General features: G+C 39.0%; 1 protein-coding gene across 4 annotated transcripts in view; it reads left to right on the top strand.

Moving 5' to 3' along the window:
- The first annotated feature begins 2,945 nt into the window (after positions 1-2,945).
- Positions 2,946-24,147, top strand: part of ADGRB3 (adhesion G protein-coupled receptor B3) — a 464,270-nt gene continuing 443,068 nt past the window's right edge. For 3 of the 4 annotated variants that reach the window (XM_032183547.1, XM_032183546.1, XM_032183544.1), the window contains exons 1-2: positions 2,946-3,192; positions 5,931-6,699. In XM_032183547.1, the coding sequence (XP_032039438.1) occupies positions 5,946-6,699 (754 nt within the window). In that variant the 5' untranslated portion in view covers positions 2,946-3,192; positions 5,931-5,945. Of the gene's footprint in view, positions 3,193-3,356; positions 3,444-5,930; positions 6,700-24,147 lie in introns of all 4 variants that reach the window. The other variant, XM_032183545.1, reaches the window with a different exon arrangement.

Raw genomic sequence — 24,147 nt, 5'->3', positions numbered from 1 at the left:
TCATTTCTATTTATTTATATTTTATAGACATATACTTTTACTTGTAGTGTATCAATATTCCAGATTTTTGATATTTCAAATGCAGCTGTGTGACACCTGGCAAACAAACTTTCTGAAGTTGGCCTCAGTTCAAGGAGGCAGGCACATACAAGTGGACCATCAATATTTCAGTATTTCACAAATGGCATAGCTTATTTTAGAATTAGCTCCAGCAATTAAAAACTACACTGTTCAAGTCTCATGGCAACAAATCTTGAAAAGAAATCCGCAGAGTGCTCTGCGCCTCCATCTCTCTGTTCTTCAGCTCACAGAGTTAACTTAAATGTGACTTGTGCAACTCCCAGCCTTTTCCTTGTTTGCAGACGATTTGTGTCTTCACAAAAATGAAAGTGGAAGTTAACCACAGGGTCGGGATACCTAGTAAGTTGTTTAAGACAATAATTTACCACACACTGTGTATAAATTTTCATTTCCACTTGCAAATAAAAAACTACAAGTTGTCAATGCTGTAGGAAATGGGTGAAAGAGTTCACCCAGGGTGGCTTTTTCCTATGACTTACCGCCATGTTCTTCTTTTACAGTGAAGGGAGTAAAAAGGTATTTAAATTCTGCCTTGTATTTACACCTTTGATTTATTCTGCTCATAGCAACTTGTCAATGAACTGAACTACTTTTGAAGTATTTCAAGCAACACGATGATCACTGAGAGATCATACAGAGTATCACTGAACGTGAGAGAGTATGATCATCATTTGAGCCATAAATGGTTCAGTTTTCATTGCATCGTATTTGCTGGGCATAGATCATGCACATTTCTCACAGTTTCCTTGTACTGAGTAGATGTTTTTTGTTTTACTTTGACAACAAGGACATGAACTCTTTATGTTTGTAAAAGCTAGCAAGGATGTGGTTTACAGCTTGTACCTATGGAAAACATAGTAAAAAGGTATAACCGTCCTTTCATTTACTTTGGCCAGAAGTGGTTTGTGACCAGCAATACCTGATCAGAATTTGTGCAGCATGTAATTGTGATCATAAAAGCTCAGTATTACTGGAATTCAAATCTTTACGGGGCTGGGATGGCAAAAAACTCTCGGCTTTGAGGAATGGATGGTTTGGACGCTGCCCAGAAGTTCGAAGTCTTGTTTCATCGGGGTGGGAGGGAGAGGGCCTCCAAACCAAGGCGTGCAGTGGTGTTTCTCGTGAACTTTGGGAGGGCTGGCTTGTCACAGGGAGCCGGCCACACCGCCTCGGCAGGGCTTTGTTCTCCCTGTCGAATGGCAGCGGCGGGAGCAGGCAGCCGCCAGGCCGCAGTCTGCTCGCTGACTGACAGCAGCATTTATTAAAATGTCATCCCCTAATTTCCACACCGGATATCTGCTGTCGCGAGCGCTGCCCCGATCGCTCGGAGAGCCCGACTCGCCCTGGGGAGCTGGAGAGACGCAGCCGGAGGGGAGGGGGAAAAAAAAATGCATATTCAAACCTCCTCGGCTACACCCAAATAATCAGGGAAGGGGGGATGGGGGGGGGCACATTCACAGCGGAAAGGCACCTTCCACGGAGCTCCCCCGTCTGTCCCCTCCCTCCCCAAACCTCCCCTGCCGCTATCGATGCCCTCCAGCCGCTGCCTCCTCGCAAACTCTGCTGGCAGCCCCCGCGGGGGGGAGGGTGAGGCGGCAGCGCCTCTCCCCCGACGGGGACCCGGACCAGGTCCCTCCTTGCTGAGGGGTCCCCCGGGTCCCACCCCCCCGCCGCCCCGTGCCCTGCCCGCGCCCCGCTAGACGGCGGCGGCCGGGGAAGGACCGCGACCCGGCCGCAGCCTCCTCCTCCTCTCTCCATCAGGGAACAAATACGGCGTTAATTGCAGCCTCGCTGAGAAAATTGCCATTGTTCCAGTCAAAGGCGGGCGGCACTTTGAAAGGGTTTTTCCTCGGGAGCGCCGTGGCGGTTAATCTGCAGCGCGGAGCCAAAGTGACAGCTCTCGGGGCTGCGACGGAGGGGGGAGGTTGGGGGGGGGGGGTGCTTTTAAAGAAAAAACAAGAGGAAAGAGATCAAGGGCGGGCTTCCCGCCCTCCCCCCCCAACTCCTGCCATCCTTTCCCCGTTTCCCCAGCGGCGTCAGCCGAGGCCCCCAAAAAATCCCTCCCCGGCGTAGCTAGCGCCGCACCCGGGACGCGCTGGGTGCCGAGCGGCCCTGACGTGCCAGACGCCGGGGACCGGGAGGGGCGCCTGGCACACTCACACACACTCTCACACACACACACACTCACACCCGCGCGCACCCGCGCGGAGCGGTGCGCAGGGGCGCGCGCACGCCGCCGCCCCGGGAGAGCGAGGCGGGGGGGGGGGGGGAGGGGAGTAGGACGGGAGGGTTGCGCGCACGGGTACGCGCACACAGCCGGCGGCCCCCACGGAGGCTGGCTGGCTGGCTGGCTGGCTCGCACACACGCACACACAGACACACGCGCGCGCACACACGCGCGCACACGCAGCGCCAGAGCCGCGCTCCCGCTCCCTCCGCGCTCCCCTGCGCGGCCGGCGTTCGCACCGCTCGCTCTCCGATCAACGGCAGCCGAGGAACACACACCCCCCCCCCCCCCCGCCCGCCGCTGTCCGGCCCTTAGTGCCCGAGGGGGGAGGAGGAGGAGGGAGGCAAGAGGAATAAGTCCACCAGTACCAACAACAACAACAAAACCCACCAACAAATCTGCACTAGCGCCTGAGTCCTCCTCCTCTCAGACCGTCGCCTGCCTGGCATCGCCGCTCATCGGGCTGCTGTGCTGAGACTTTGTTTCAAGTAAAAAAAAAAAAAGAAAAAAAAAAAAAAAAATCCATCGCTTGCTCAGCCACTTCCATTTTTCCCCCCCTGCAGTCTCGCTGGTTTGAGGTTGTGGTGCTTTTTTTTTTTTTTTTTTTTTTTTTTTTTTCTTTTTCCTTCATGTGGTTGGATTTGGTGGATCCGGAGCCAAAGCTGCTTTTTTCCCTCGGTGGGGTGTGCGTGTGGCGTGCGGGGGTTTTCTCGCCGCGTTTTTTATCTTCTGCTGCTTTTTTAATCTTGGTTTTGAACCTGAGCCGGGGAAAATGGGAAACGGTGCTTCCGACAGAAGGGGAATCTCTCCATCACTGTTGTTGGGACGTGTGCCTGTGGTGCTAGTCTTTTAGAGAAATAGCCTGACAGCTTTCGGAGTGGAAGGTAAGGGTGCCCGGGGCATTTCCATTTCCCATTTCCAGGGATTACGACTGGAGAGCTTTTAGCTTGGGATTCCGGGGAGGAGGCGGCGGAGGAGGGGGACAGGCTGTTGCTGAAGGATAGAGAGAGAGACAGCACATACAAAATGATCTCTGCATTTACTTCAGCGCTGCAGTTTAAAAGTTAGAGAAGTCCGTTTGGCGACAGGTCTGCTTCCCCGAGAGTAATTTCCAGCGAGACGAAGAAAACCTGAGGTTTGTGCACGATTGGGGTAATTTTATTGGGGGGGTTGGGTGGGGGGAGATGTTAGGTTAATAGGAAGTTAAAATAAGAGGAGTCAGTGGGTCTTCTGCTGGGGAAAAAATAAGTGGAGTGATGGCGCCGTCTATGTTCGGCTAAACTACAGTGTCACCTAGAAAATCAGTTTGGGGAATATCCAAACTAAACGCCCGTTTGCTTTTCGGCAGAAAAGGGTTCCCCCCCTTCCCTAAAGGGCAACCTTAAGCCTCTGTGCCCGTCCTTTAACTCCATCCTCCATGGAAAAGGAAGATTTTATTTAATCTGGGTGCCTAATCCTTTTGGCAAGCAGCTTCCCTCTTGTATTTAGCACTATTGCAAACTAAATGAAATGCTGCCGGCACATTCGATTTGGATGTGTGTGCGTGTGTAATACACCGAGGGAGAGGGAGATTAAGACAAAATTGTGTATCAGTAGCTTCGTATGAACAAACACATAACTAAAATGAGGGCTATCTGATTACGTTTCTTCACAGAAAACAGCCTAGCACTGCAGACGTCTTTATTTTTCTAATTTCATAGAGGATGAGAAAAGTCAGAGGCTTTTTCCTTTTTAAATTAAAAAGCAACTAAGGCCCCTTTTTGCTTTCTAGATTATAAAATTAATCCTTTTTCATGGGTGGAATTCCTAATTTAGACACTTATTGTCACATTGGCTTTCAACGCCTACACCATCCTGAATAACACTGCGCAGAACTGCAATGCCTGCAAAGTGCTTCAGAAAAGGGGAAATTGTTTCCAGAATTCCCTATAAGTTTCTATTTTTTAAAACCTTAAATGCTGTACCGACCCTATTTGGAGAAGGAGGACCATATTATTCATTGAGATGGATGCTCAGAAAGAGAAAATCTGACTGAGTGGATAGAACTGACAGCAGCTCTGCTTTTTTTTTTTTTTTTTTTTTTTTTAACTGCAGCTATAAAGAGGGTTAGAGTTGGTGCTGCTTTGCCCATTTCAAGATTCAGAGTTTGAATTGTAATCTAGGAGATATGAAAATCTCTTCAAGGGAGCTTAATCTGGTGATTTGCTGTGTGTTACGCAATGGGAGACAGAAGATGCCTTGCTGTTTGGTGAGGAGATGAAAAGCTAGGCAAAGACACATATCAAAACTCAGTGTCTGTGAGTGTATATCTGCCTCTGCTTATAGAGCAACAGTGGAAGAGACTGAAATCCAGAGAGTTTTGAAAATAGCTTGGCATCACTTCTGCCTACTTGCCTTTGAAAACAGAAGGTGAAAAACTACTTATTTGTAAGGGATAACTCAAAGGTTAATGCTGAAAATGTTCAATTTTTTTTTTTTTTTTTTTTTTTGATAACATTACGCAGGCAAATATAACTAATGTTCACTTCATTAGGCCACTGTTAAGAGAACAGAGCTCTAGAGGAGGCTGTAGCAGTTGACAGGTGCAGTAAAACAGCTTTATTTGGTGATACTAGCAGAGAAAAGGTAATATATCATCATTCAAGCACACATCTGCAAAGCCCAGGAGCTAATCAGACAGTACAAGATATTCAGAGTAAGAGGGCAAGCAAGAGACCCAGTACAGTGCAATAGGTGTAGAGGTCCTACTATAGCTGTGCAAGCTATATAGAGTTAATGGTTGTAGACACTAATATAGTGATCAATTTTATATATCCTAAGAGGTTGTAGCACATTTGAATTCCTATCTTAAAATGCTGGCACTTAGTAGTGGTGTCAGACCACCACTAGTTTCATCTGTCCATCTTTGTTTCTTTCTCTGATAGTCTCAACATTTTATTAATATATTAATCTTAGTACTTCCTTCCTGGGATTTATTTTTATAAAGACCTCTGTATGCCAGGTGGCCACTGTGAATGCATGTAGACATATGGAATATAATATTCCGTCTGTAACAAATACTATTTGGGCTTTTTAAAATTATGGCTGTAATTCTTCACAGTTACTTCCCAGACTTAATAGAAAAATAATACATAACAACAGATGATACCGGGTTTCTTGATCTATTCTGGTGAAATTCTCCACGTGCACAATGTATGTGCACAGATATGAATAAAGCAGACTACTTATTTACTTTTGGAATAAATAAATAAATAAATTGTCCTGCTTTTAGTCCGTCGGGTAAGGCGTCTAAATTTTTACCTAAGCTGAGCAGTTCTAGTCCACGCCATGATGACTACAGCCTAGACAGGAGAGGACATTCCTATTAATAATCTAATAGATTATTTTTTTTTTTTTTAATTTCGATGTAGAAGATTGGGCTGTCGCGATGGCCACGTGATGGCGCTGTTCACACAGCAGCAAAGCGTTCCCTTGTGTCATAAAATAAAAATTACCTGCCCTTCTTTCTGAAAGGGGTTCTAACTGCAAGCTTGAAAACAGCTGGCTCGAATATTGGAAGGAGTTTGGTTTTCAATGCATGAAGAATTCTACTTGCATTTTCATTTCATTTCATCTCCTGCAGGCCAAATGACATAGGATGAAGGCTGTTCGTAATTTGCTGATTTATATATTTTCCACCTATCTACTGGTTATGTTTGGATTTAATGCTGCCCAAGACTTCTGGTGTTCCACGCTGGTGAAGGGGGTCATTTATGGATCGTATTCTGTAAGTGAAATGTTTCCAAAAAACTTCACAAACTGCACTTGGACACTGGAAAATCCAGATCCGACCAAATATAGTATTTACCTGAAATTTTCCAAAAAGGACTTCAGCTGCTCCAACTTCTCCCTCCTGGCTTATCAGTTTGATCATTTTTCCCATGAAAAAATAAAGGATCTTTTAAAAAATAACCACTCTATAATGCAGCTCTGCGATTCCAAGAATGCTTTTGTATTTTTGCAGTATGATAAGAATTTTATTCAGATACGCCGCGTCTATCCTATCGATTTCCTAGGATTACACAAAAAAGAAGAAGACCAAAAATCCTTCTTTGAGTTTTTGGTGTTGAACAAGGTGAGCCCGAGCCAGTTTGGGTGCCATGTGTTATGCACTTGGTTGGAGAGCTGCTTGAAATCCGAGAACGGGAGAACCGAGTCCTGTGGGATCATGTATACAAAATGCACCTGCCCTCAGCATTTGGGAGAATGGGGAATAGATGACCAGTCCCTGGTGTTGCTCAATAATGTGGTGCTGCCCCTCAATGAGCAGACAGAGGGCTGCTTGACCCAGGAGCTGCAAACCACCCAGGTCTGCAACCTCACCAGAGAAGCCAAACGGCCTCCAAAAGAAGGTAGGTGCTTCTTGAGGGGGGGTGTTGGGGGGGGGGGGGGGGTGTTGGGGGGGGTTGAATCCCACACTGGTGTGTAGGTCTTGTTGCCGTCTCTCTTTGATACTCACATTCATTTGACTTGCTCTCCACTGCGGCTTGCCTCCAGAGGAGGTGAAAGGGCTGGAAACAATGTACACTCCCTCTGGGCAAGGAGGGATGCATTCTCTTTTCTAAACTGGTCTAGCCTTCAGCATCATGTTCTGCTGAGCAGTACAGAAACTCCTCATATGTAGATTCCCTCTGTTTTTAGCCCTCACTTACAGCAATGCCCACAGGTGATGAGCCAGGAATCACTCACCATTTCTTTACTGTTACACTCAAGTACAAAATCTTGATGAGATCCCTTGACTTTGCAAGGAAAATGTTTCCAAAGGCATGTGGGCATCCTGAGTAGAACACCCAGATATCTGCTATGGTCAGGACACCTGGTCCCAACTGTGACAGACTTAAAAACAATCTATAAAACAAACGTGGTTCTCCAGGGCAAGCCCTCTGCCCGTGATGCCTAGAGATACAAACCACCATGCACAGTCAACACATGCCTCTTTGACTTGACAGACCTGCAGGCTGCTGCTGTGCCCCTTTCCCAGGAGGTGTCAACTTCAGGAGATGAAGGCTTTGCATCTCACAGCAATACTAGTGGGGTGGGTGGATGTGTCAGTCCTGACAGCTGCTTCGTGTCCCTGTTGGAAAAGGTGGGTTGTGGAAGGGTGGGAAGCCAGGAATCCAGCAATTAGAGTGGCAGTCCACGGTCTCACTGCTTCACATTTCCTGCTTTGGCCTCCTGATGTTTTGGAGAGGTCTGGGGGTGATTTTAGGAAGGGTGCAGAGGGGACCGGAGGGTGGGAAAGCATAGGTTGAACACAAATTGGGGGTTCTTTTGTGCAACCTATGCATGTGGGGGTGCTTCAGAGCAGCCATGCAGGGCAGACAGGAGGTCTTTGCCCCTGCGGCAAGAGATAAATCATCCAGCCCAGGGTGCTGCATTTTCATGCAGGAAATGTTCCCACTCTCCTTGTTTTCTGCATAGCCACAAAGCTCCCAGTCTGTGGAGAGGCAGCGCCAAGCTCCCAGCCCCCCTAATAGAAGTGGCTTTGTGGAGGAATGTAACATTGACACGTTGTTAGGAGAGGATTTTCTTTAAGGGCAGCCAAGCCCCAGTGCTGTGGGAGAAGAAAAGCTGAACTTGCTCCAGCTGCCGCGGTGCCAGCGGCCGCGGGCAGGGCAGGGGGGTGGGGAGGGGGACAGGGGACACTTTGGTGTCCTGCAGGTCTCTCCACGCACCCAACAGCTCGGAGCCGGGGAAACGCAGCCATCTGAAATGACAGGGAAGCTCCCCTCCTGTAAACTCCCAGAGAAACCTGCGCAGCGGCAGGGATGCTATTTAACATCGTTTAGAGCTAATTAGTGCCCCGGGAGGCGGAGGCAGCTCCGGCTTCGGCGCCGGGCTCTGCCCGCAGAGGCCACGGCGAGCAGCTCCCGCAGGGGCCGAGGCGCGTCCCCGGGGATGCTGAGGTGCCACCTCGCCGCTGGGGACAGGAGACACAGCGGGGAGCACAGGCTGCCGAGGTCCCTTCGTAGCTCTCCTGAAAATAGGCTGGGTTTCAGGGGATGCGTGTCTCCCGTGTAAAACACCCACTTTCTTTCCCTTAGCAGAGAGGACAAAGAATGCTTAGGGCAAATACTGCAATTTGTTTTAGTTTCTGTAAATTTTGAAACACGTTTGCAACATATTTTCTTTCCAGTCTCAGTCATGTTTTAATTCTTGCCCTAATTGCAGCTCTCCCTGGATACTTCCTTGATAAACAGCATTGTTAGAGTGGGTGTAAATTTTATTTCTTTAGGTGAAAGGTATCCTTCATTTGTTTTGCCATAGTAGTTCTTATTTGAGTGTGTGTGTGTGCGGCTGAGAATTTTAACAATAATATAATTATTTAAATGTTTTATTTAATTACTCCATGCACTTGGAAAATGTTCATTAGTCTGTTACGGAAAGTTAAAATCAGTTAGTAAATTAAGCCTCACGGTCCTTCTCAGTAGCAGTATGCTCTTTGTTCAGTCTTATGCTCAGTTTGTCTTATGCTCAGTTCAGTGTTTGAAGCATTTTTTTGTCTTTCCTACAGAAAGTTAACAATCTGCAAGAGAGGTGTGTTGATTCCTTTTCTGTAGACAAATTCATATTTATCAAGCAGGTTGGTCAGTGTATTCGTCTTTATAAAGCTGGCTTGTGGTTCAGTTGGAGGCTTTATTGAGGGATCAAAATGTAGAATATTCCTAGCACAAACATGATGCAATTCATCACTTGTGTCAGCAAACATTTAGGGAAGAAATAGAAAAGTTTCTTGGGCAACCTGGTTTGAGTTAGATCAGCGCAGGTAGTAAAAATAAGGGTGACCAATAACAGAAAGGTTTCTTGTATTCATAGTGCTAAATGAAAGTGCAGTTTTATTAGCATCAGTTGAGTTTTGAAGGGAATTACCATACCACTGTTGCCTATCACTTTGAGAGAGCTCCGGACTTGGTGAGATTGTATTTTAAGAATTTGTGCATTACTTTGAGGTTTGGTACTGACATTGGCTAGCAATGGCTTTCAGAAAGGAATTGCAAAGACTTGACAGCTTTCTTAAAAGATTGTGCATACTCTCCCATCCTTCAGATTTGCTTTCTACGTGAAAGCTTGACTACATGAAATACAAAATCTTTCCCCAAAACTATTTCCAGCACCCTTCAAGAACTATAATGTAAATAGAGAACATTTAAATTAAAGCCTACTACTTCTTTTTTGAACCTCTGAAGATTTTTATAATTTTGAATATGATAAATGGCTTAGGAAAATGGATGAAAGACAGTATTTTTCCATTTCAAAAATTTGCAGCATTTTACAAAAGATGTGACAAGTATATAATAGATGATTGTGTTTCTAAAAGTGCTGAACTGCTTGAACAATTAAAGGAACTAGGTCAAAAAAGGAAACTGTAACCATTTATTTTTTTAATAAAATGGTTTGGAAACGTGTAGCTTAACCAGCATGTCTTCCATAAGCAGATCGTCACTGATGTCACTGATTGAAGCAATATTGAAAATCACCACATTTTCACTAAGACCCAGTTTCCATTTTTCCATAGTCTTACATCTGAGATGCTTAGCTTGGATCAAAGCACTAGCAAATAGATCTCAGTGAAGTCTCAGGCAGGGTCCTGAATTTAAGAGCTTAAGGGAATTTGTCCTCTTGATCTTCAGTGCTGTGACTGAAGTATCTCAGGAAGTATCTGTCAATATGACATGGCTCAGGTCCAACTTTTGTGGACCTGTAAGCCTTTGTATGTAGTCAATCCATATATTTTTATGAATGATGTAATAAGAATGCAAAAACGTATTTTCTCATTGTGACCACTATAAAGCAATATATATACATATGTAATGGTTTACTTAGAAACTTTATTTTGGAGTTTTCTGTTATAAAACAATATAAATATTTATTTTGTCTTCTTACATTCATCAGCAGAAGAAAAGGAAAGGGGAGAAATTCACGTTAATTAAGTCTTGGTATTTGGAGTTCCAGATGTAATTTTGTATATAATGTTCATTCAGTATAAATTATTATTATTATTATTATTATTATTATTATTTGAATGTGACATTGTTCTACTTTGTCATAAATTCTGTTTGCTTGCTGCACATTGGCACCTCAGCATTTGGCAACTGTTGGGTTTTTGTTTGTTTCTAATTTCAGACCTGAAAGCAACAGGGATCTCTCACTTGATTTACTATTTATGTTCCTTTAATACAATAATTCATGCTATATTGTTGAATAAGAGTAAGATGCAAATAGTATTGTGAAATGTTCATGGCATAAATGAATTTATTTATATGTCATTCCATGAATGCCCAACTCTTGTTGCACACATTTAAGATGAATTTATAATATTCATCACATACCCAGAGATGACTAGATGGCTGAGTAGGCTGGACATCCCTCATCAGAAAATCATATGCAGTAGTAACATGCCATAGCATGGCTTTATCAGAGGATTTAAACTGTTAAATCAATGCAGGATTTGTCTAGGAAGATCAAAAATTACAAAATGGAGTCTAACATCCGCATAGAGATATTTAAGATTTAGTGTGTTAACAACTATTTAATATTAAAGTGAAAAAAGAAAACGCTCAGACAATATCCATTACAATAGGAATATATATACACATATATATAGCTTTGCTTCCAGTTTAAAAAAAATAATAAAAAGTGTGGTTAGTATATGAACAATATGTTTATGTTTAAATATATATATGTCTGAGTTGTAATTTCTTTGGTATCACAGTTTATATCATTACTTCTCACTCTAAGATGATGGCATATTATTTATTTTGGGAAAAAATGTCAGCATACTGCAAGAGTTTGCCCTGCCTTCACTGATATCATAGGTGTACTATATAGGATATGAACACTGGTTTTCCATAAACTCAATCATAAATCATTGTTGACAATAGCATGCTAGAAGCTGCTTTGTAACCTAAACAGTGATCTAGATTCACCAAGGCACCTTTTAAACTTAAATTAAACCTCTATTTATGTGCATTATTGCACATCAGACATCATGCAGACCTGTTCTCAGATGGGGACAAATGCTGCTAAAGACTTCCATTTTAAGATCACTAACTCTAAGTAGAAGATGATGATAAAGAATGAGGAATACCTATATATATATATTTTAAAAAATAGTGTTGAGACTGAAGACAAAAAATACCTGAATTAGGAACAGAATTCCTGAATGAGGAACAGCACTTGCTGCTGGTTCCTGTGAAAAAGAACTCAATAGCACCAAGTCCTGTACCACCAAATATTTCAGACAAGTCAGGTCTTCTGTAATTGCTTTTGTCATATGAGTAAGCCATGCTTTTTTTCCTCAAATACTTTTATTACAATTAGTCTGGCTGGGCAGAGTACTCAATGGCTTTACAGCACTTTAGACCTGTCCTTGAGTGTACTTTTTACTAATGTGTAAGTGTTCACATGTAGAACAGTCATTAACTGCTGTTAATGGTGATTCTGTTTACACAGTAGGATTTTAGTTATTAGGTCTCAGTGACATTACATGGAATTATGACATAATGGAAGTACTGCATTTCTTATTTTGTAGTGTTTTTACCTATGCATATATATTTTATAAATGTATATAACATAGAGATTCTGTGGTCTATTACACATTCTTTTAAAAACTATTGTTTAGAGCTATCCATATTGCTCTTTTGTTTAGTTTTCTGCTTGCAAAAGCATAGGAAAATGTGCTTTGTGTGTTGGTATACACAGAGGAATATTCAGAGGAGACTTTCTTTTTCTCTTCTTTGGGAATTAATTTTATGAAGCTCATTCAGTTGTGTTTTATCAAAGGATTCCAACTCAAAGTTGTAGTCTTCAAATCGAAGTTTAGCTGCTTATTTATAAATATGCAGTAATTGTAATAAAACAAAGGTCACTGCAGAATTCCATTGAGCATTATTTGCATTCACTGTTAACAAGAAATATAAAATACTCCTTAGGATAGAGAAAGTTGTACATGACATAAAATACAAATTTACAAATTATGCATCATTGATACATGAATATTTCAGAGTTAGAGCCCTTTATGCTGGTTAAATCTCAACAGGAAGACAGTCAATTTTTTCAAAGTTGTTCTCAGTTTTGTTAATCTGTAAGTTACAAATAATGTTTATATCAAATTAATGATGATTTGTTTCTTATGGACTAGCCACCATCAAAATTAATTAAACCAATCTACAATAACTCTGTAAGAGATTACTGTTGTTACTTTATTCTTCAATGGACAAATTATTGTCCTTCACAAAAGCAAATTCCTAATGTTATAATTTGGTCTAAATAAAAATTAGATTAGAGCCCACAGAATAGATGTGAAACAGTGATACAATGTGTTCTTTCTATCAATTGCAAATTATTTCACGATTTATATTTAATTCTATCATTTCAGGTTTCTTATGCTTCTTTCTGTTTAGTTTTAGTTTTGAACGAATCCTTGACACTGGGTAGAGTGAAAAACATGCACTGAAGAAAAATGCTATTTTTGTAACTGTTTGCTGCGTTCTTGTCTCTTCTTTTAGCTGATAGTCTCTCAATGTATTTCCCTTCAGTTTCTGTGGTTTTTGTTCTTTGTTATCTTATGGTGAAGGAAGATGTATAATGCATCCTTGGTGTGTGTAGTTGAAATTTGTAAGCAAGATGTTTTATAGTTATTCAGTTCAAATTTTATTTATACCAACCTGAAATTGAAAACATAAAAAAAAAAAAAAAAAAAAAAGATAAAATTTTGGTAGTTTGATAGAAAAATAGGCCTTTGGGGCAAGTTTTCCACAATTTGCTTTCTTTTAATTCATCAGTAAATGTAAAACTGTTTGGGTGTCAGCAGCTTTGGTTCCTATTGTTCTTCATGTGTTAATTGTTCAGATATCAATTATGCAGAGACATATAGTATGGTTCATATCTTTCATCTATTGCTGGTAGTTGTGTGCCTTTAAACAGATTTGCTGAAGGATGATGGTGGGGGGTTGAAGGATCAAGAGAGCAATTCTCCAGCTCCTAGCTGTAGAAAATGAACTAAACTTCTTTTCTAACTACAGTAGGAAATACCTTTTGTTATAAGGGAATATGTTCAGCCTTGCCTCCACTGAGGTATACTACTACAGGTTGCTTGTGTCAATCTGAGACCTGCTGAGGCTGCTGAGATGGCACTGTCTTCATTCCTTTCCCTTTGCTGAACTATTTTAGCACATGAGCCAAGCAGAAAATTGTTCAGCTATAGTTTTTGTTTGTTTGTGTAGTGTTGTTTTTTGTTTTGTTTGGGGGGAAGAGGGGTGTTATTTGTTGTTTTGTTTGTTTTGTTTTGTTTTACTCTTTTTAGGTGATCTCGATGTTGGGTGAGTGTGCTACAGTGGCCCAGCAGAGCCTCTATCGGTATCAAAAAGTGGCACAAGAAATTGCTGGAAAGGAAAGGCTGTGCTAGTTGTAGCCAGGTTTAGGTTGGTTTAGGCCCAAAAAAAAATTTATCAAAAAAGCAGTCAAAAAGCGTCATCCTTGCCCATTCTTTTGCATGTGTTAGCAGCCAGTTGCACAATTCTATATTTCTAGGGAAATATATCAGGTTCAGTTACAGTATTACCAATGGATCCTTCAAAATAGCATCCAAGATATGTGTTCAACCAGAGCTTCCCACTGATCACTAAAGAGTTGTTCAAATTGCTGTGAAAGTATGCACAGAGTGCCCAGAGATGATTCTGCAAAGCCCTTGAAACATTCCTGTAGTGCATCTGGAAAGGGCTTAAATTACAGATTAGAAAATCAGGGAACTGAATTAGTGCTATTTATTCTTGTGAAGGAATAGTGTTGCCCATGCTTCATGTAAGAAGAGAACTTTTTTTCCTTAAAGGATTTTGGAAAATATTAAATCTTAAGATTTCATGTGGAATCTTTCTTTGAATCCTAAATGGTTCACTTTTCTCACACATTTTTTGCTTTTCTCATGTATGAATATATCCTTTGCAGTCCCTTCTGTTAATGTGCACATAGAGGAGGTGAATTGTCTGCAAAGCTGGGCACTTCAGCTTGAACAATGAGTTATGTTTTTATCTTTGGAAATGTTTTGTTTGTTCTGCAGTATTGGCTAGTGTCTGCACTGATTGGCACACATACAGGTGCTCCACACTGCTAGATTTGAAGGCTGATGGATGTGCTTCATACGGATGAAGGAAAGGAGGAAAAAGATTTAGCACTGCAGGAATAATATGAGTACAGAGCTTAGTCCAGCTGGTCCTGTCTCCACCAAATGTCTAGCAAGTCACTGACAATACAGAGAGTATCATGATTTTGCTGTCCTTGGAGGGGAGGGTTCCAAGGCTGGGATAATAGCCAGTCCCAGCACCTGGTAAAGTTGTGGCAGTTATGTATAGGGCCATAGGGCTTCAGCTGATTATGCTATTATTTGGGTTCATAAATCCAATAAATATAAAGCTAAATGCTTGAAGGAGAATTACAATCAGAAGAAAAGTTTGATAATTATTGTCCTGGGAGCAATGTAATATACTTAAACAATTGGAGCAAGGCCTGGAACCTATGCTTTCCTGTCTTGCAAATGAATGTTCAAATTATTGCATATCTCTTTAGTCCAATGAATATGTAATTAATCCTCAAAAATCAGTGCAGCTTCAGATCTGGGAAAAAAATAAAGGCTATTCCTGCTCCTTGACCAGACAAACCTTCTGAGAACCAGAGCCACTGAATACAAATTGCTGCAGGTGCTGCAGTTGATTATAGGGTGATCAGGTCAGGGTTAGTAGTAGATTGTAAAAGGAGGGTTCTATCTTTGACTGTGGTTCATACAAAGTTTGGTCAGGTAGATATGGTCCAAGCCCACCTTTTTGATTAGACCCCGCTAAATAGGTGGAAGTGACTCTTTGGAGGTTGCCACTTCTAAGGAAATGTCCAGACTCCTATGTGCACCTTGTGCACATTGCTTATGGTTGCTGCTGGCATACCAGTAGGTATGAGCTGCTCTGGGATGACCATTTTGGAGATCCCCATTTCAGATGTAGGCCTTGTGGGGCATGTAAAATATTTGATTTGTTTTGTAAATATAGTTTCTGTAAATCACTTCCATTCCCCATAGTACTGCTATAATAGCAACGCCTTGCCTTCTGGTGAAATTATGAGGATAAATACATCAAAACTTATAGGATACTCAGTAAGCAGAGTTATACAAGTACTTAAACCGTATAGATTATGCCATCAATGATAAACCTGAAAGATATATGTCTTTATATATATATTTTTTTTTTTTCTTACAGTTCTGATGAAAATCAAATCCATATTGGCTTCCGGTATTTTGCAGCACTTGAAGTGCGAGTTTGATTTTACTGACTGTTTTGAAGAGGAAATATATAACAGGAATGAATGAATCTTACATTTATCTGCTGTTACATATTTTTAAGATTTTTGGTAATGGATTTTTGTCCTGGTTAAGTTTGAAATGTTGCCAAAAAAAAAAAAAAAAGTTTGACAACATAACATGTATAGTAACTTTACAATTAAAGATTTTCTATAATAAATAAGGCATGAAGAGGAACCCAGGTATACTTGGATGTAGCATCTAAATGATTTTCAGACATGACTGGATTCATACTTTTGTGTTCACTTGCACGTAATTAATCTCAATGAATCAATAGGATTATTCAGGTAAATGAGATTTAATTAATTAAAAGGTTTGCCAGTAAAGACCCTTAAATGAAAATGTAGATAGTCTTTAATATATATAGTCAATATTAGAACAGCAAACAATTATTTTATTATTAATGGGATTAATTTGGTTCCAGATTCAGAAAACTAAAATTATAATGGTTAATATCATCTAAAAACACCAGTAGAAGTTTTCTTTTTGGAACAAACAGATTTTTCAAAAGGAGGTTTTCGAGAGTTACATTTTATTCAGCATCTTTCTCTTTCTTGCATATTGCGTAGTGTATTTATATATTTTATTAACTTATTTCAAGGATTATTCTTCCTTTTTTTTTTCTTTTTTTTTTTTTTTTTTCCTTTCAGAATTTAGTTTCATTATATTACATGCTCATGATTTGTGCTTCATTTTTCTAAGGATAGCCAGTAGAAGTGACATTTTGAATATCCTGGATGTTTAACAGTTCTTTCAATGCACTCCATTGATGAATCCAAGAAACTAAAATTTGGGGTAGTTTCCTTAATTGGGCAGTAATCAATCTAACTTTACAATTTTGTTTCCTCTTCTTGTTTCCTCTATTAAATTATAATTGCACTAACAGCTCTCTGTTTCCTTTTTGGAAATGGCTTTATGCTTGGAAATGGCTTTTATCCACCTGAAATCTGCAATGATGTCCCAAATCATTTGTGTTTTATAATTATCTTCATTCATTTCTCAAGGGTTAATGTTACATTCCAAATACTGTTGTGGTCAAAAAAGAAGTGCACATCAATCAAAGACTTTGCTGTTAGTTTAATTAAAAATTTAACAGTGTAATAAAGGGTTACAACAGAAATTACTAATTACTACAGAAAAATAAAATGAAGTATTTGAAGAACACGCTTAATAATAAACTAGATATATGTACCCACCTTCTCTTAGCTACCTTTTTTGTGTGCAGTGCCCCTTTAAGTGCTTCTCTAGTCTAAAGATTTTTGGCATCAGTCATGGAGTAGAGTGGTACAGAGAATTATCAAAGTCCCTCCCATGAAGGAATTCTCTGTCTGGTCACCTTCTTTTCACTCAGTGGTCTGCCTGGGCCTATTTTTGTGTGGTTTTTGACATGCTTTTACATATTTACTGTCTTGCAGCTTCATCTTATACCTGAGTTTACGATATAAGGACTGTCTTATATAAACAGGATAAATATTCTCTGTTCTCTGTTTTTATTGTTTCTGCACTACTTTGACTGATCATGCATGATCCCAGCTTTGGGATCCTGACTACCATCCTGAGCACCTCATTATCCCTGTTGGACCTGTGCTCCTCTGCAATGCATCCAGTATCTCATGGAGGCTCTCATACCATGACTCTCCTTTTCAATTATTACCATATAAGCTGGGGTAAAAAGTACATCATTTTATACAGATCTACTATTTTTTCTACCAACTATTTTAAGAAAAATATGGTTATACTGCTTATATAAAGCAAAAGTTAAACAAATCAGGCAATAGCTGCCTGATCATTGAACAAACTTAAACAAAGCTCCAGGAATAATCAGACAGGTTCAGACAACATTTGACACATCCTGAGGCATTTTACTTGGCAACATCAGTACAGTATTTATTGGGATACAGGGCTACACTAAAAACCCTTTAGAATTAATCAGCAAGAATGACAGTGGTTAACTACATTGTACATTTATTTGTTTTTCCCCATTGAATGTGTCCAGGAGCTTCCATGGATTTTGTTAAAACAATTCAGCATTCTAAAGCCTGCTTTTTTGTTGTTGTTGTTAGATGAAATAAATAGTACCTCTTTATTGATTTATATTTGAGAAATTTGACAAATGGTTTCACTTTAGACCTATCTGGCCAAAACCACTAATCATTTTAGTGGCCATTGCCTGATGTTGAGTTATAACTGATAAAATTATGATAGAAATGTATGCTTTTTGATTTTTATTTTTGATGTTCCTGTTTTGTTTTGTAAGTTTGGTTTCACATTCATCTCTAAATATATCCTTTCACCAAACATTTTGAGTACATGGTATGTGTTAGAACATGAAATTGAGAATTATTTAAGACTACAAAACTGTCTTTCTGAGAAGGAGAAGGAATTAAATATGAAGAACTGGAAGATTATGTTTATTGTAATGCTATGAAAGAATATGGGGCCTGAGCTTTCATATGAGCTATGAAAGAAAATGGGGCCCTAAAGGCTGTAAACAGTAAATACAGTAAAGATTATCAGAAAACATGATGAGCAGATCATCTATGACAAGCACATATCTAACCACAGCATATCTATCTTAACCACAGCATTTATAATTTACTTAGATGCAATGAAGTGAGAAATCCACAAGCCAGCACCTAGGATGTTTTCATGTTTGAGTGAAACTCTTCAGCAATTATTAGATTTCAGAGGTTGGCAAATGCCTTAAAAATATCTTAATATCTAAAAATAATGTTATAACATGTGTCAACTTTTTTTTTTTTTTTTTTTTTTTTTTTTACATTTCTAAGGTCCATTTTCTATTGCACATCTATTTGGACCACAGTATTTCACTTGAAACAGTTAAGTGTGGAAATTCTCAGATTCAGACAATATTTTGCATTAAAATTGATGTGGATGTATTCTTTCCAATGATCTGTTTGCTACTTTTATAGCTAAGAGAGATCTCAATTAAAAAATAATGTTTATTTTGCTAACAGCACAGAATGGTTGGAATTACATAGCCTTTTTCACATGGATCATTGTAATGTGTCTGATATGAGCCAAGAATCGAAGTCTTGTCCAGTCAGATTTTTCTCACAGCTCAGTTATCATTATAACTGCTTAGCTTATGTTTCACAGCTTAGGATCTTTTTATGTTTTAAAAGAAAATGCTATCACCTAAAAGTTATCCTTTTGGCAAATTAAAGAAAATCGCTGAGGTATGCTGAAAATTGGATTGGACTAAAAATCAGATGAAATGCTTAAAATTTAGAAAATAATTGTGTAAATGGTATGGAATATTTCCGAATTAATAAATAAATAAGTTGAGACTAGATACAGCGTACACTGGAGATTTCTTGGGAAAAATACTGAAGATGATGAGTGTTCTCTTCTAGACAAAGTCGCTATTTCGATATGACACCAAGATGGTATGTGATAATTGTGATATAATTAGCAATTTCCTATCTATCTATATATATATTTGATATAATTAGCAATCCCTGCCATTTCAGGACAGGGATCCCTTTGGCATGCAGGCAAAAAGTCCCTTGGTATTCTTCTTTGTTCCTTTGGCAGACTCACATTGCTCATGGTAGTAGCGATGTACTGGCAAAGACACAAAGTGCTGTGTTGATCAGAGAATATATTATGTGCATGCTAACTTGAAGGATGATCACACACTGTTTCTCTCATAAGACAGACCCTCAGGCCAGAGAGTCCATTTCAGCATATTTGTTATTTGTAACTTGCAGCTCTCTTTCAGAAATTGTCATTGCCCTGACGGAGTGACGGAAATCACAGTGAAATACTGAGCAGGCTTCTTGGATTGTAACTCATAATAAGAACTCATAATAAAAGGTTTATACATTCTTAAATTTCCCTTGAAACTGCTCTGGCTCTAAGTATTTTTTCCCTTTTTTTTTTTTTTTTTTTTTTTTTTTACCCCCTTGGTCTCCCTGCAGTTTCTCTTCTCTCTAGGTCGTTACCTTTTTGCATTACTCTTTCAGATAAACCCTCAGATTTCCCAGAAGCTTGCACTTTCACAGAGCTCAGTCTTATTAGTACTCTAAGCTTTCAGTTTACCCCTTCTGGGAGATAAAATAGGTGAAGCAAACAAACACAGAAGCTTTGCAGGAAGTTAAAAAAAATAAATAAATAAATAAAATAAATAAAGGGAGAGAGAAAAACCAACAGCTTTTACTTCAGCTAGTTGGGGAAATGCACAGGCTTGGACAAAGAAATAAAATCCCTGTATTTAATTCCTTTTTTTTTTTTTCCACTCACCACTCCAGTCACATGACCAGTTAAAGCTGAAGTATTATGAGGAATCCAATACTCCCAGCTCTACTCTCTATTTTGCACATGATTTTTCCACATTATGAATTCCCTTTCAATATATTTCTTTTCTGCCTTCAGGAAGCTGTGACACCAGCTTCCTGTTTTCCCCACTGGTTTTACAAGTAGAAAAATCCATCCATCAAAGGCAGGATATGACTACCAGTCCATGCCCTGTTCATTTCTGCAGATCATTTTACTGTTGTGACAGTGGACTATAGTGTAAACTGCAGTGGGTTAAACTAGGTTGTGAATTTAGTTTGTATATTGCCCAGAACCCAATCTTCCCTCAGTAAGGAAACACTTTAACAAAAAAAAAAAAAAAAAAAAAAAGAGTAGGCTTTTCTCCCATTTGCTTCTGCTGGCCCCAAAAATCTTGCCTTCTTAAGCACTTAAGTTTCCCAAGGCTAGGGTTGATCATGAACTAGTAAATTCCCCTCCTTAGGATACTTTGAGAAACATATTAGTATGTGAAAAGCATATTTATCTCTCTTTTTAGCTGGTATTTTTTAATAAGAGAACAAAAAGGCTTTGTGTTTGAAGCAGTACTTTCTCACATACATAGCACTTCCCAAAAACACATAGAGGTTTGGTCATCAGCAGGATATATGTCTTTTTCTGGCACACAGCAGATTTATGTGGTCACCTAGGTTCTCAGCCAGGCTCAAAGAGGAGACAAAGTACAATGTGAAGTCCTGGAAGCCTTTTTTTTTAGGTCCGTTGGGAACAAGGATGTCCCCACATACGCACTTCAGCAGCTAATCCCAGGTCATCTGCACCACTTGCTTGAAATGAAGTTTCCAATTCAGCTCAGTCCCCTTAGAGACACCAAAGTAGGTATCTAGAACATAGACAAGGATTGTAAATTAATCTATTTGCAGTAACCTTGTAGATTTTCATGATGTTGATTGTCAAGCTTTGCTTACATTAATATTTAATCTCCACTGACGTCATGGAGGGGAAAAAGTGAGCGAAGGAGGTGTTCTCTGGTACAGGTTTCATGTCATTTTAAGCTGATCTACCAGAAAGAGAGACACTGTCATGTGCACTCTTCAAAATGAAATTATGAGTGAAATTTCTAGATCGTATTTATAGGAAACATTAATTTTTTTTCTGTTTCTATAAAAGCACAGTTACAAGTTAGTCTCTTATTACTGTAACAAAGGTACAGGTATTATTTCACCAATAATTTATATTTTCTATTGCATTGGTTTCACTGCCACAAATTATTACTACATTTTAGAATAGATCTGCAGTGTGTAAATGCAGTCTACTCAAATGTGACAAAATCTTAATCTAAACTACATAAGAGGTCTTTGAAATCACAAGAAATATAGACATCAAAGTACTTTAATTTATGACTATAGATGTATACGAAATGAAATTAATACTGTTCAAGACATGTTGTACATTTTTTGTTTAAAGTGTTTTTATGAAAACATACTAAGCTCAGGAAAAGGGTAATAATTGTCTACATGCATACAATGAGTCTAATGATATTATAAATCATTTATATTTTAATTGGAGGATATAGTTTATCAAAATCTGTTGAAATTAACGGTGTTAGCCGATTCTGTCTATAATAGCACAGAAACGTTTTAAATCATCCCCTGGATTTTTATGGGATTGTGTCTGTTTGCTTTGAGGATTATGGAATGTTAAATACTGTTAGGAGAAAGAAATCCATGTGGGCTGGTTGTCACCTCTGCCAAAGAAACACATGGACTGATGACCTTTTCAGGGCAATGTTACATCTATGTGCTTTTGAGTGACAATGGTGCTGGGAGCTCTCTGAGACTGCTCTCTGAGTTGTCTTTAGACAGTTTTTCATTTATATCTGTGAATAGCTCTAACAACCAATCACATAATTACTTTATGTTTGTTGTTTCTTTTTTGTTTGTTTGTTTGTTTTTTGTTTATTAATTAAAGAATAGGCTATAGATTACCCACTCTCTTTGTAGTCATCCTGTCTCCAGTAGATTTGCCACAGCTGAATTTGTCCTAGTTGTCCCTGGTGAACATCTAGTATCATCAATTTTGAACTGTGGCCAGGTATCATACATAAATGTCTTTGTCCACACAGGTGTCCCCTACAACCTTTGAGAGCACATTTCCATTTTCCAGGAAGTTTCATTTTTATGTACTGCACTAATCAGTCACATGATAAGCACACTCACACAACATACATTTTTATAGTACTAACAATTGAGTGTTGAGTTGATGTACAAAGTCATGGTAATCTGGAAAAAATCACTGCCTTTTCTCTGAAAAATATTTTTCTCTGAAAAATTTTCTCTGCAGTGGTCTTCCAGGTTTAACGTTTAACCAGATTTCCTAATGACATTAAAAAGAATCTTCTGACTTTTTTTTTTCTTTTTAATAAATTAGCAGAGATGGTTTGTTTCTTTACATTTGCTTTAGATTATTTCATATATACTTACTGAAATTGTTGGTTTGCAGCTATCAAAAGGCCTCCACCATGCCTCCACCAGAAAGTCTGTGAAGATTATGGGAATAATAAGATACTGGTTTCTGTAGTTACCATTAACCATTTCAACAGTAATAAATTAACAAAGCCCTGGTGTTCTTTGTATCAGTCTTTACATATTTTTCCATTTGGAAAAAAAATAATTGTAAATGTATAAACATTCTCCTCCTTCTCCTCTTTCTCCTCCTCCTCCTCCTCCTCCTCCTTCTCATCCTCCTTCTCCTACTTCCTTTTATTCTTCTTTCTTCTCCTTCTTCCTTTCCTCTTTCTCTTTTATTTATTTGTTTATTCAATTTGGTGGTGATGATCCCTGGAAGATCACTTAAGTTAGGAGGCTGTGCTCATGTCTTGCTTATATTTTATTATTTTTGTGGTGTAATGGTGTACACAATTTGGATTTTGAGCAGAGGGTCATCAGTCTCAGACGACTAGAGATTTCCTAATCCTGATTAATCTTAAATAAAATTTCCAACTTAACTTATTGAAGTAGTGATGTTTAATGTATAAATGCATATTAAGACTTTAGGTTCGTTCATATTTGAGTTCAATGTGTTTGTGTAAACAGATATAATAATAAATTCAAGAGATGTTACAAGTGGTATCTTAATGCTAAAATTTTACTTTCAGGCTGATGTATGTGAACAGATTCCAAAATGCTTTTGAAATTATGTGAAATAGAATCATAGACAAATTTAGGTGTGAGGTGACTTCTGGAGTCCAATCGTTTGCTCAGGGCAAAATTGTTGAGTTACATTTTATAATCCAGTCTGCTCTTTGGTTTATAATGAGGATTTCTTGATCCTTAACAGTTTGTATATATGTTAGGATTCAGCAAATAGTTAGACCTATAATCAGAGCTAGTGTGTATGTTGTTAATGAGTTTTGTTGTTCCCGTCAGTCACCATAATGGTCCACGTTTTTATTTTTAGTTATTCTTTAACATGTGTCAGGTTGCAGTATTCTAATCAGGAATAAAATGATTTAAAACACACTGACAGAATACAGAATGACCACAGCCAAAACAGTTAATCTGAAAGAATAGCTAATAAATACTTCTAGAGAAAACTGTCCAAAAATAATTATAGTTATGCCAGCCTTAACTTACAGATTTTTGTAACAGTTTGGCATTTAACAAGTCAGTTTCAGTGTCCTCAAGAGGTTGTATTAAAAAAAAAATTAGTACTTTGTTACAGTATTTTATATCACTCACATACACAACAGTGAAGAGCATGTTTGTATGCCTTCTCTTTTGCTTTAGATATGTCACAGCTGTACCACGCTATTGGTAGTTTCTGACACTGAAAGACAAGATAAGGAATCACTATTCAATACTGTTCTGGAAAGGGGAAAGAGAAGAGGCAGCCAGACAAGAATATTCGAAGTTAAATCTTGTAGGGGGAAGATAAGGCAGCATAAAAAGAGAAATAGATTAATGCTAGCCAAAGGGGTTAAGATAATAAGGATTTTCTTACAACATCATAAGGGAAAATACTGGAAAGACTGAACGGAATGATATTAATCTTGTTTAAAATAGCTCAGTTAAAAAAGCTTCTTTTTAAGAATAAGAAATTAAGTGCAATTCTAGAACAATTATAAAGTAAGAAGGTCTTGACAAATAAGAAATAATTTCATCTATGGGAAATCTGAGTC

The sequence above is a fragment of the Aythya fuligula genome, chromosome 3 (assembly GCF_009819795.1).
Source record: "Aythya fuligula isolate bAytFul2 chromosome 3, bAytFul2.pri, whole genome shotgun sequence".
NCBI lineage: Eukaryota > Metazoa > Chordata > Aves > Anseriformes > Anatidae > Aythya > Aythya fuligula.
Note: the sequence above shows the minus strand (reverse complement) of the source record. Positions and strands in the feature narration are given on the sequence as shown.